Source organism: Lichenostomus cassidix, chromosome 2 (genome assembly GCF_008360975.1).
Source record: "Lichenostomus cassidix isolate B80296 chromosome 2, HeHo_3.0, whole genome shotgun sequence".
Classification (NCBI taxonomy): Eukaryota; Metazoa; Chordata; class Aves; order Passeriformes; family Meliphagidae; genus Lichenostomus; species Lichenostomus cassidix.
This window is the reverse complement of record NC_139482.1, coordinates 68,186,238-68,197,897: the sequence shown is the minus strand read 5'-3', so window position 1 is coordinate 68,197,897 and position 11,660 is coordinate 68,186,238. Positions and strand designations below refer to the sequence as shown.

Sequence of the window (11,660 nt, the reverse complement as noted above, 5' to 3'; positions counted from 1 at the left end):
TTTAAAATTACTTGTTGCCACCCAGGCTGAGCAGCTGTTCTTCGTCCAGTAGAGGCATTAAGAAAGACAGAAAACATGATCTAGAATACATGCCTTTATGTGCTCTTAATATTAAAGGACAAAAAATGTAAGAATTAGGATTCAGAACTGTTACACTGAGAAATCTGCCAGAGTCACAAATGAGGAGAGGATAACTGGGTACACAGTTTCTAGAAAACATGCTTCACCACCACTATCAGAAGTCATTCAGATGCATGCCTGCTTTACAGAAGTTCCTTTGATATTAGGGGGCTTAAGCTTCATCTTCCTCTCCTTCCTCTTCAAACTCGCCCTGCTCATCAGCAGTGGCATCCTGGTATTGCTGGTATTCAGACACGAGGTCGTTCATGTTGCTCTCAGCCTCCGTGAACTCCATCTCATCCATGCCCTCGCCGGTGTACCAGTGCAAGAAGGCCTTGCGCCGGAACATGGCCGTGAACTGCTCCGAGATCCTCTTGAAGAGCTCCTGGATGGCCGTGCTGTTGCCGATGAAGGTGGCGGACATCTTGAGGCCGCGCGGGGGGATGTCGCAGACGGCCGTCTTGACGTTGTTGGGGATCCACTCCACAAAGTAGCTGCTGTTCTTGTTCTGCACGTTGAGCATCTGCTCGTCCACCTCCTTCATGGACATGCGGCCCCGGAAGATGGCGGCCACCGTCAGGTAGCGGCCGTGGCGGGGGTCGCAGGCGGCCATCATGTTCTTGGAGTCGAACATCTGCTGCGTCAGCTCGGGCACCGTCAGGGCGCGGTACTGCTGGCTGCCGCGGCTGGTCAGCGGGGCGAAGCCCGGCATGAAGAAGTGCAGCCGCGGGAAAGGCACCATGTTGACGGCCAGCTTGCGCAGGTCGGCGTTCAGCTGGCCGGGGAAGCGAAGGCAGGTGGTCACGCCGCTCATGGTGGCCGACACCAGGTGGTTGAGGTCCCCGTAGGTGGGAGTGGTCAGCTTCAGGGTGCGGAAGCAGATGTCGTACAGGGCCTCATTGTCGATGCAGTAGGTCTCGTCCGTGTTCTCCACCAGCTGGTGCACAGAGAGGGTGGCGTTGTAGGGCTCCACCACCGTGTCCGACACCTTGGGCGAGGGCATGACGCTGAAGGTGTTCATGATGCGGTCGGGGTACTCCTCGCGGATCTTGCTGATCAGCAGGGTGCCCATGCCGGAGCCCGTGCCTCCGCCCAGCGAGTGGGTCAGCTGGAAGCCCTGCAGGCAGTCACAGCTCTCCGACTCCTTCCTCACCACGTCCAGCACAGAGTCCACCAGCTCGGCGCCTTCCGTGTAGTGCCCCTTGGCCCAGTTGTTGCCAGCCCCGCTCTGACCTGCAGGGCAGACCAGAAGCCACGTGCCACATCAGCGCCCAGGGGACAGACACACACAATGCCACTGCCCCTTCCCCATGAGCTCCTCCCATCACTTCCACCCCCACTCTGCTGTGGGGATGCATTTTCCCTGAGAGTCCCTTGCCTGCTCACTGCAAGTCTTTTCTGTGGCGTGTGGAGTTCCCTCTCCAGGAGCACCTCCATGCCATGTTCACTCACCAAAGACAAAGTTGTCAGGACGGAAGATCTGTCCAAAGGGGCCGGAGCGCACCGAGTCCATGGTGCCTGGTTCCAGGTCCACGAGGATGGCACGGGGGACATACTTGTTACCTGTGGGAGGAACCAGCACCAGCATTACAGCCCCGCAGTTGGCAGCCAGTGTCACACGAGCCCTGCTGTGCTCCCATCCACTTCCCCACGATTTGCTGCCGAGGACATGGAGGGTGTGGGAATTTGGAAGGATACAGGGATGGGAAAACAAAGCGGCCATTTAAACTGTGCCAGGGCGTCGCCCACTGCAGGGAGGGCTGGGGGACCCCTGCCTGCACATCCCCTGCTCCCTCCCTCGGGAAGCTTATTACAGAGGGGCGTTACCGGTGGCTTCATTGTAGTAGACATTGATCCTCTCCAGCTGCAGCTCACTGTCCCCGTGGTAGCTGCCCGTGGGATCAATGCCATGCTCATCGCTGATGACCTCCCAGAACTAGAAGAAATTTTTGAAAAATGGCAATTAGCCATTTTCAGTGCCAGTGGAAACAGCTGGCCAGTGCCAATCACACCCCCCAGTGCAGCCCGTGCATTCCACGGCCTGACCACTCCCTTGCATGGCAGAACAGCTGCCGGGTGGGAAGGTGAGTCAGTGAACAAGAGCTTCGCTGGCCACAGCAGCTGAACTAGCAGGGGGTAGACGAGCAGCCAGAGCATGAAGTGCAAGTTAATTCCTTTGTAACTTGTATCCAAAGGGTGACCACCTCTGGCTATGTCAATTTGGTGTCCTCCCATTGTCTAGCATTGGCTTAAGACCCTGTAGTCCCTTACAAGATGGCAACACCTGCACACGCTCGGTGGTGACGGGTAATCCGTGGCACTGAAACACCTCCCGCTCCCTCCCTCGGGAGCCGGCGCCGTGGCCGCGGAGGGGCGAGGCAGGGGGATGGCCACGGCTGCCTGCGGGAAGGCTGGGCACGCCGGCCGGGAGCGCGGGCATATCCCAGCCCCGCGGCAGCTCAGACCGCCAGGGACGGGTGGGTACAGGGGCAGGAGCCACAACGCCTCAGCAAATCCCCAGTCGCTTTTCATTTCGGGACGGAGCTGCGCTCCACCCGCGGGGTGCGACCTGCTCCCCTCGCCCAGCCTTACCTTGGCGCCGATCTGGTTGCCGCACTGGCCGGCCTGGATGTGCACGATCTCACGCATGGTGCTGGTGTCCGAAGCTGCCCCTACTGCTGCTGCTGCTGCTGCTGTCGCGTCCTTCGCCGCTCGCTCCCGCACTCGCAGCTGCGGCGGCCGCGCCCCTCGCTGTCCCTTAAATCGGGCGCCGCGCCCCGCCCCGCGGGTGACGTGGGGCGGGAAGGGCGCGGGGCGGGCCGAGCCGAGCCGAGCCGAGCCGAGCCAGGGCATTGTCTCCCGGTCCAGTCCGGTCTGGGGGTAGCAGGCTGAGGGCCCCTCCGCATGCTGAACGCGGCCGGCTTGGGGCGCCGAGGGAACCCCGCCTTCAGCCGTCAGGCGAAAGGCTGGAGTCGGACAAGACAGGGCTCGTCTTGGGGTGAAAAAGAAAACAAAACCACCTAACTCCTCTTTGCACACCTGTTGGAAGTCGTTCCCTTGCTTTCTTCACCTCTGCTGAGACACAGCAGCAAAGCACAGGCTGCTATGTTTTATTAGCACCCTCGAGCCTGTATTTCTGGCTCAGGCCTGCTTAATCATGTTTCATTATGTTTCAAGCACAAACATAATTTTCCATAGCTCAGACACCTGAAATTAGCAGAGATTGGGTGATGATGTTAAAGCCCACAGCCACTTTCAAGCACAGAACTCTGTTTTAGATGGTGCTGCTAAATCTGTGCTCTAATTGCAGGAACACAGAGGGCTGGCTTGAGATTTTATGCTGATGCTAAAGAATGGCATTTTCTGGGAGTTGTCCAGCAGTGATAGCAGTTTAACACCCATAGGAATAGGATATCTTGTACCTTGTGTAGCAGGTTGACCTTGGCTGGTGCCAGGTACCCACTAAGCTGCTCTATCACTCCACTTCCCAATGGGATAGGGGAGAGAATAAGATGGAAAACAACCATCAGGAGAGATAAGGCAGTTTTATTGTGGTGGAGGAAAGAAATAATTGAGACTCTGCATGCACATAAGCTAAGAAAAAAAGTCAGTCTCTGCTTCCCATCAACATGCAATGGTTGAACACCTCCTGGGAAGCAGGGCTTCAGCATGCCTAATGGTTCCTCTGGGAGGCAAACATTGAAGAGTCGTGAATGTACCCCTTTCCTCCTCTCTCCTTTAGCTTTATTTATCTGAGCTGATGTCATACGGTATGGAATATCCCTGTCATTGATTTGGTCAGCTGGCCTCATTGTGTCCCCTCCCAGGATCTTGCCCACTCCCATCCCTTTGATGGGGGAAGGAATGCCAGAGCGACAGCACTGCTGTCAAAACACAGGTCTGTTAACAGCGCCCTTCTAGCCACCAATGCAAGGCACAGCACTGGGAGGGCTGTGAGCATTAGCTCAGTCAGACCCAATACACCTTGCATTCAGCATGACAGAGCTGGAGGGAGTTCACCTCAAGCACAACATTAAAGTGCCGAGGGGACAGCATGGTAATGCAAGCTCTCAAACTTTTCCCAAGTATCAACAGGCTCAGCACAGTGTTTATTTTGTGAAGGCTTTTGAACTGTCTCCCATAACATCCCTGTAGGCCAGCTGATGAGCTGTGACCTAGATAAATGGACAGTGAGATGGAGTGAAAACTGGCAGAACTGCCAAGCTGAAGGGCTTGAGATCAGCAACATGAAGTTCAGAAGCCAGCCACTGGTAGTGTACTCCAGTGACTGATCCTTGGCCAACACCATTTAATTTCTTCATTAGTGACTTAACTGGCAAAAGAGTGCAACCTCAGCAAGTCTGAGGGTGCACAAAACTGGGAGGAGGGACTGATACACCACGGGGTTGTGCTGCCAGTCCAGAGTGACCTTGGTAGCCTGGAGAAATGGGCAGACAGGAACCTCATGCTGTTTAACAAAGGGAAAGCAAAGTCCTGTGCCTGGAAAGAAACAGCCCCCTGAACCAGTACATGCTGGGGACCACCCAGATGGATAGAAACTTGACCAAAAAGAACCTGGAGATCCTGGTGGACACCAAGTTGAACATGAGTCAGTAGTGCCCTTACAGCAAGGGTGTCAAAAAACATCCTTGTTTAAGGATGGTTTTTACCAGCAGGTCAAGGTAAAGAGTAAGCTGTGGTGAGATCCATCTGCAGTTTTACATCCAGTTCAGGGCTCCCCAATAAAAGAGCAAGATGGGCATTTTGGAGTGAGTCCAATGAAAGGTCATGAAGGTGAATAAGGAAGTGGAGCATCTGTCATACAAGGAGTGGCTGAGAGCTGGAACTGATTTTCCTGGAGAAGGCTCAGGGGATTCTTATTAGTGTGTGTAAATACTTGATGGGAAGCAGTAAAGAAGATGGATCTAGGCTCCTCTCAGTAGTGTGCAGTGACAGGAGAAGAGGCAACAGGCACAGACTGAAATACAGAAATCTAGATATTAGAAAAACCCCACTTTGCTCTGGTGTAGGTTGCCCAGAGAGATTGTGGAGTGTCCACTCTTGGAGACATTCAAAACCCTAGCGGGGACAACCCTGATTAATCTGCTCTAGCTGATCCTGTAAGGCAAAGTAAAGGACTAGACTAGGTGATCCCAAACGTTCTGTCCAACCTCCACAATTCTGTGGTTGTATGAAAGGGAAAGTAAAGTGTGGGAGGCTGTGTGTGATCGGTGACACCAGACTGATAGTTTATTCATCTCAGTTTCACAGTATACTATAACATTATATTGCAATTATAACACCTTCAAAACAAGAAGATTTTTTGCAAAGGTGAGGTAATAATTGATGTGGGAAATCATTACCACTGTCAAGAATAAAGTCCAAATGATCTGAATTGTTTACGTAATACTCAGGTTAGCTGTGCTTTACACAATATAAATCAATGCATAAAGTCACCAGTTTAATTTTTTTTTTTTGGTCTGTCTACAGCAGGAAATACTAGTGGCTGAAGAAGTACCATATCTTTGCCTGGAATTCAGCTGCTGTGACCTTGGAAAAGTACTTTGGCGATATTTTCAAAAGTGACTCTCAATTTGCTCCAGTGATTTGACTTTCTTATCAGCTGTAGCTCTTTTTCTTCCCTAGTGCAGAAACGTCAGCTGCTGTGAAATGTCACAAGCACAGATTGGCCTAAGCTTTGCAACACAGGGAATTAAGTGTGGTGCTATTACATGTGGCTTTTGCAATCACAAAATATCCAGGATCGTGCTGGCTCTGAGATCTTTTCACCGAAGTCTCTCAAAGTTTGTGTTCTTTATATCCCAACTGTAGTCAGTATTTTCCTTTGACAAATTTCAGCAACACTTAATCACAGGCAGCCTCTGTTATTGTTCACACAACTAGTTCATACACATTTGTACTTGCTATAGGCATAACCCACCTTTTTGGGCAGCAGCAGGCAGTTTCATCTTCTCACTGCTGGTGGAACTGCAACATAACTGCTTCTCTAGCCTCTCTGAGGGATCCACACAGACACTGAAGATCTTTTTGAGTGCCAAAGTATTCCTGGCAATCCACAAAGGCCCAGCTTGATGCATTATGATTCTTCTCTGGAAGACACCTGGACACTCTCTGACATGTCTTCTTCCCACATGCACACAGTGGCCTCTTCTATAGTTATTCCATTAAGGATTCTGAGCTTTTTTAGGAAACTAATTCTTACATACTATAGTACTGGTCTCTTTGTAGGTTCCCACTGTTTTTTTTCAGGGTGGGGATGTAGCTCCAGATTTTATTCTGAGTACCTGAAGAGAAGTACACGTTTATGTGTACATGTTCCTTCATCTACAACAACCTTGAACATCGATGAACACACAGTGAACCAAACTATATGTCAATTCAGCACCCTTCATTGTGGCAAACATGTTAATAAATATTAGCCATCAATACTTAAATAGATATGGGAGTGCCCTGTTGTTTTAGGGTTTTTAAAATACAGCTCTATAAATTCTAAGTGGCCAGAATTGCAAATGAAAGCCAAAATTCTCCCATTCATATAGAGACAGGGTATGTGCCCAGGAACACCCATGGGCCCCTCGGCAGTCGAAACTCTGCCACAGCCTCCTCCCTGCCTGCATGAAACCCTGCCTACCCAGTTTCCAAGGCAACGGTGGAGCCTGGCAATGGATGCACAAGGGAGGCAACAGGGATCCCACAACATTTTCACGTCTGTCCATGATTTCCCATTGTTCGGGAAAGAATCACAAGTGTACAAATACAAAAGATTCTCAAGCACACAAACTGTCTCCCCATGGCTTTATTCTCACTCGTTTGTGATGGGTGATGTCACGTGTTGCTCATGGCTTCTTGAGTCTTTCTGTTGGTACTCGAATGAGCAGCCTCTGTGCATTTCCTTATTGTTTGCCTTCTAGCTGGTAACTATGACATTCCCACCTGATAAGGACTGTCTGAGGTCACCTTTGGAACATGATGCTTCATCATTTGCAATGTGCATTAAGATAGAAGAATATTCTGCGAGCAAGAGGGTGGAATAATTGTGAAAGTGATTTTAATACTAGTAATAAAATACCTAAATGGGGAATCTGTTTTTATTTCAATATTACGACACATTGCAGGCACTAGAAGCAATTCAATACAACAATGCTGAGAGTATTTTTATGAATGAGCAAAAACATTTTCATTATAAAGCCCTCTGAACTTGTGTTTATTATACCTGGGGGTCTGCATGTTTGGCCAAGAACAAAAGAGGAGAGAGGATAAGCGTGTGAGAGAAAATCACTTTACAGAGCAATTTGGGACATTGTCAATTCTGAAATAACCCATGCACCTTTAGAGGGGAGAACTGTTTCTTCATGAATCTAATATTTTTTCTACACCATATGGTTCCTCTTGTGAATTTAGATTATAACCTCTCACAGTCAGGCATTTCTGTGAATGTGCTTGTACAGGACACAGCAAACAGAACCCTGCTTGTCTGGCTTCCAAAGGTACCATAATAAACACGATCACATGTCACAAAATGATTCCAAAAAGGGAAAAATGTGTTGATCATCATCAGGCAGCGATTTACTGAGAAGAAAGGCAAAACAATGCAGCCTCTCATTATTTCCTCTTGGCACACCAGATGTGATGGGGTAGCAGCCAGATGGCTCCTGCCCCCATCCAGGCTGCATCTACCTTTTTAGATTGCTCAGTAGAAGAAACACATCTGATGTCCCTACGAACTGGGTCCTCCAGTCAAAAGATGACTAAGATTCCAGCATCAATATAAATGTAATGCTGGTATCACGTTTTCCAGGGCAGTTCATTTCCTGCACGTCATCGGGAACAAGGTGCAGATAGATACTTTGATCTGCTCGTTACTGTTTCTTTTGTTCCTTAGCCTCCTTGCTTTCTTGCAATCCGATAGTTACTTGTAACTCAAACTGACACTGGGCAAACTCTAAACTACATCTCGTGAGGTCTGCTGAGAGATGTAGTAGTTGGTGGTGGGATTCAGTGAACATTGCCTAAAACTGCCCAGGTTCTCTGCAGGAGAGTTCAGGGTGATGTTGCACCAGGTGGCTGAATCAAATTGTTTTGCTCTCTCCTGCTTCCAGCTGCCCACGTTTCCCTCCTTCGCACAAGCTCTCCCTCTGGCATTCCACCTAATTGAAGAAAAATATTCTTCCACCCCCTCAACTTTTTGTCCTTAACTGTGGAGTTAAAGGAGAGGAAAAGACTGGTGAAAGGGTCAGACATGCCCTGGAGCTGGTAGAGGAAATGACACAGAGGTAACACCTGAAGTGGGACAAGGGGAATAGGACCATCCATTTTAGCAGCTGGAGAATACTGAATTAGCCCTGCCTATGGAAGTGGCAGTTTTCTCAATGCCAATAAAATCTCTAATCCTTGCCTCCTGGGGTGTAGATGGAATTTTCTTAGCTGAAATTTCCAAAACCTAGCCATAAAATTACTTTATTCATTATAAGACCAGGGTTGTGCTGGATGCAGAGAAGTATGCTGTAAGAAGCCAGTGCTTGAATGTCATTAAATGTTTGTAAAGCTGGTTGTGAGACCATTTGAATTCTGCTGGAAACCCCTGTTTAATTATTCACTATGGAGTCAGTATCTTTCTGTTACATTCATGGAAAATGTGGAAACATTTTTAAGTGCAAAACAACACAGAACTTTTTACTGAATAAGCTACACAACCTCTGCCAGGGTAGCTACTTCATCTGCTGGAGCAAGTGTTTTCACATTCTGCTTAAATGGGATTATTATTAATTTTTTTTTCCAGCCATAGAGGCATTCTTGCCAAAAGGAAAAACAAAACAAAATTAAACAACTATGTCTTAAGCTTTCCAGGGAAGCCAAGTGAGACAAATAACCTGATTATAAAAGATGACATATGAATAAATTGAGACCAGTTGGAAAATCTCTACACTACAAGAATCAAACATTAATAAACAAGAAATTAACAGAGGTAACTTGATTTCTTCCCTTACAAGTGGAATTCTGCCTGTAAGGGAAAACTGACTTTGAGTGGGGAGGAGGGAATGACCTATTCTTAAATTATTTATTTTTCACCTAGATACTGTAAATAGATAGCCTTCTTATACACACACTTCAAAGAGACACCATTTTTCGTTCTGGCAGATTCACAAATAAAATACCTAAAATAGGATTGAAGCTAGGAGCAGAGAAACAGTTCATTTCTTGTTAAATTACTCAGGGAGAGGAGCTGTCACTTGCACAGTGTCCTTTGCTGGCAGAATATCTGGGGATGGGCAGACTTGCATAGTTTCACTCATATCCTCCCTCTTCCTCGGTTTCCAGTGCTCAGAAGGCTCCAGCTGGACAAGTGTCCAAGAGACTCAGGGCCAAGAAATGTCTTTTTCCAAAATGCATCATGTCCTGAGGCACTTTCCTGTGACCAAATGCTTCCATTTTGAATTTTCTTTTACGCAAGCTAAAGATAAAACCCATCTAAAATGGGAGTGTCTGAGAACAAATAGTCTGCTCTTTCCCATTCTAATAAACAGCAAACAGACCAGGACAGGTGATTGCAGAAGCATCAAAAGGCAGATGATTGGTATGAATGAATTTTCGATTGGAAGGTGGAGAAACCTCTCAAAAATCTTTTTTTTCTTTTCCAGTCACATACAAAATCTGCTCCTGCTTCTCTGTAGAGGTTTATTTTGAGCTGAAGAAAGAGGGGAAGATAACCTTACTCAGATTACCCCAGGCACACATAACACATCAAAAGTGTCACAAGCTTTGTTCTTGGAAATGTAGAAGCAGCTGAAAAAACGAATGGGAAGACTGAGAAGGGGATTATTTGTAAATCAAAAACAATGCCTTCCCTACAATGAACAGGTTCAGAATAGTGTTATCTATAACTCCTGCGCAAGCCACCATTTCTGAACAGTCCCTAAAAGCATTTGTTCATTACACTTTAATGTGGAAAGGAAACATAGAATAACATCCCTTGGGAGAAAACTTGTGTATCAAATAACAGGGGGTAGCCATTTGATTTCTCCAGAGAAGATTTTACCTCCTCAAAACTATAGCAAACAAAAATATTAGGCTTCATTAAACAGAAGTAATTAAAGCATCTCCCACTGTGAGGCACAATCTAATATAGATTACCAGCCCTTCTTAAAAAAAAGTAGTAGTAAAACAATGAGATGTGGGGGAGTTTGGGTTCGGGTTTTTCTGGGTGGGAGGAAACAGGGTGCTTGGGAAGTGATTTCAGTGGAAAAACCATGCAACCTGCCCTACTGTAAGCCATTACTGGCTTTCATCCTGATGTTACACATAACTTGGCTATGGGGATTACAGGGAGGGCAAAGGACAAAGGAAACAAGAGGAGAACTCTTTCTAATGCAGGGAGTATTGTTAGGGGCCCCAGCTTTTTCTAGTGAGGCAAGAAAACTTGTCCCTCTTGCACCACTTTGCCAGAGTTGCTCCAGGCAGCAGAGCTGTGATTTGCAGCAGTGCATTGCAGTACCATCCCTTAAGGACTCTGTCAGTCCATCGGTCTCTTTAAGCACTTAGCACTTGCACATGTAGAAGAACCTATTAGCACTACACTCTTTTGAACTGTGCAGCACATGATATCATCCATGAGCAGTTTTCCCTGCAGAGATTAGGGGTTTGTCTTATTTTTGTGGAGAATTCACTGAAGACCCAAACCTCTGGATTCTCTTCTTTCTTCAGGTTAAAAATCCTATCGTTACTTTGGTTAACTGTGTTCTTCACCTCATACCTCCTGGAAGGATACACCTGTCAACAGGATGGGCCTCAGGTTTGATTCTTAGATTATCACATCACCAAGACCATTGTATGTTTAATGCAACCCAATTTCTGATGTATGTAGGCACCTCATATATCTCGGGAAGAGGAGAATCATTATTGCTCCCACTTGAAAGACTGGGAAACATCTGTTGGAAGACAGATGTAGACCTACAATCCCATTAAGAGTTTTCAAGAATCAGACCACATACTGGGTTATATTTACAGAACACTGTTGCTACAATGGTTTAGACTGAGGTTCAAGAAATAAACAGGGAAGAGAAATTAGGAGAGAGGGCATCACAGTGCTACCATAGCCCATGCCATTTCTATTTAAATTAAACCTAAATGGTACCTAGTTGTTTTTACAACATTGTTTATCTTTACTCTCTTGCACTTAACAGAATTCAAGCACTGATTGTTCGCCTGGGTCAAGATATTCTACTAACATGCTTAAAAATCCCACACATTTAACAAAGGAAGTTTTTTTAAAAAAGGAAATCAAGGCATTGTTCCTTTCCCCAGCACGATCAGCTCTAATTTTCAGCAGAGGAGAATGCTTCCCTTCAGGCCACAACTGATCTATTGAAATGAAAATGTATTGCTTTATATTATTAACTTATATCTCAACACAAATCAGTCATTTTAAGTGGCTTAATCTGCACACCACTAAATTTGTATTATCTATCCCCATTTCTTCCAAACAGGATGCCCTATGCAAGATCTTTAGCCCTAAATGTATT

General features: G+C 47.0%; 1 protein-coding gene across 1 annotated transcript; it reads right to left on the bottom strand.

Annotated features, from left to right (window-relative positions):
• Positions 1 to 81: 81 nt before the first annotated feature.
• LOC146441573 (tubulin beta-2 chain-like) lies at positions 82 to 2,871 on the bottom strand. The gene is made up of 4 exons (XM_085051999.1): positions 2,713 to 2,871; positions 1,948 to 2,056; positions 1,573 to 1,683; positions 82 to 1,353 (listed from the first exon to the last, which is right to left on the bottom strand). The coding sequence occupies exons 1-4, from the start codon at positions 2,767 to 2,769 to the stop codon at positions 293 to 295; spliced, it is 1,338 nt and encodes a 445-aa protein (XP_084908125.1). The 5' UTR covers positions 2,770 to 2,871; the 3' UTR covers positions 82 to 292.
• Between the last annotated feature and the right edge of the window lie 8,789 nt (positions 2,872 to 11,660).

What these genes read in the sequence shown, in the direction of transcription:
- LOC146441573 (XM_085051999.1), bottom strand. Translation starts at nt 2,769, where the DNA reads ATGCGTGAGATCGTGCACATCCAGGCCGGCCAGTGCGGCAACCAGATC. An exon ending in CTACTACAATGAAGCCACCG is followed by an intron (nt 1,684 to 1,947) that starts GTAACGCCCCTC and finishes TTCCTCCCACAG; the next exon opens with GTAACAAGTATGTCCCCCGT. An exon ending in TCCTGACAACTTTGTCTTTG is followed by an intron (nt 1,354 to 1,572) that starts GTGAGTGAACAT and finishes TCTGCCCTGCAG; the next exon opens with GTCAGAGCGGGGCTGGCAAC.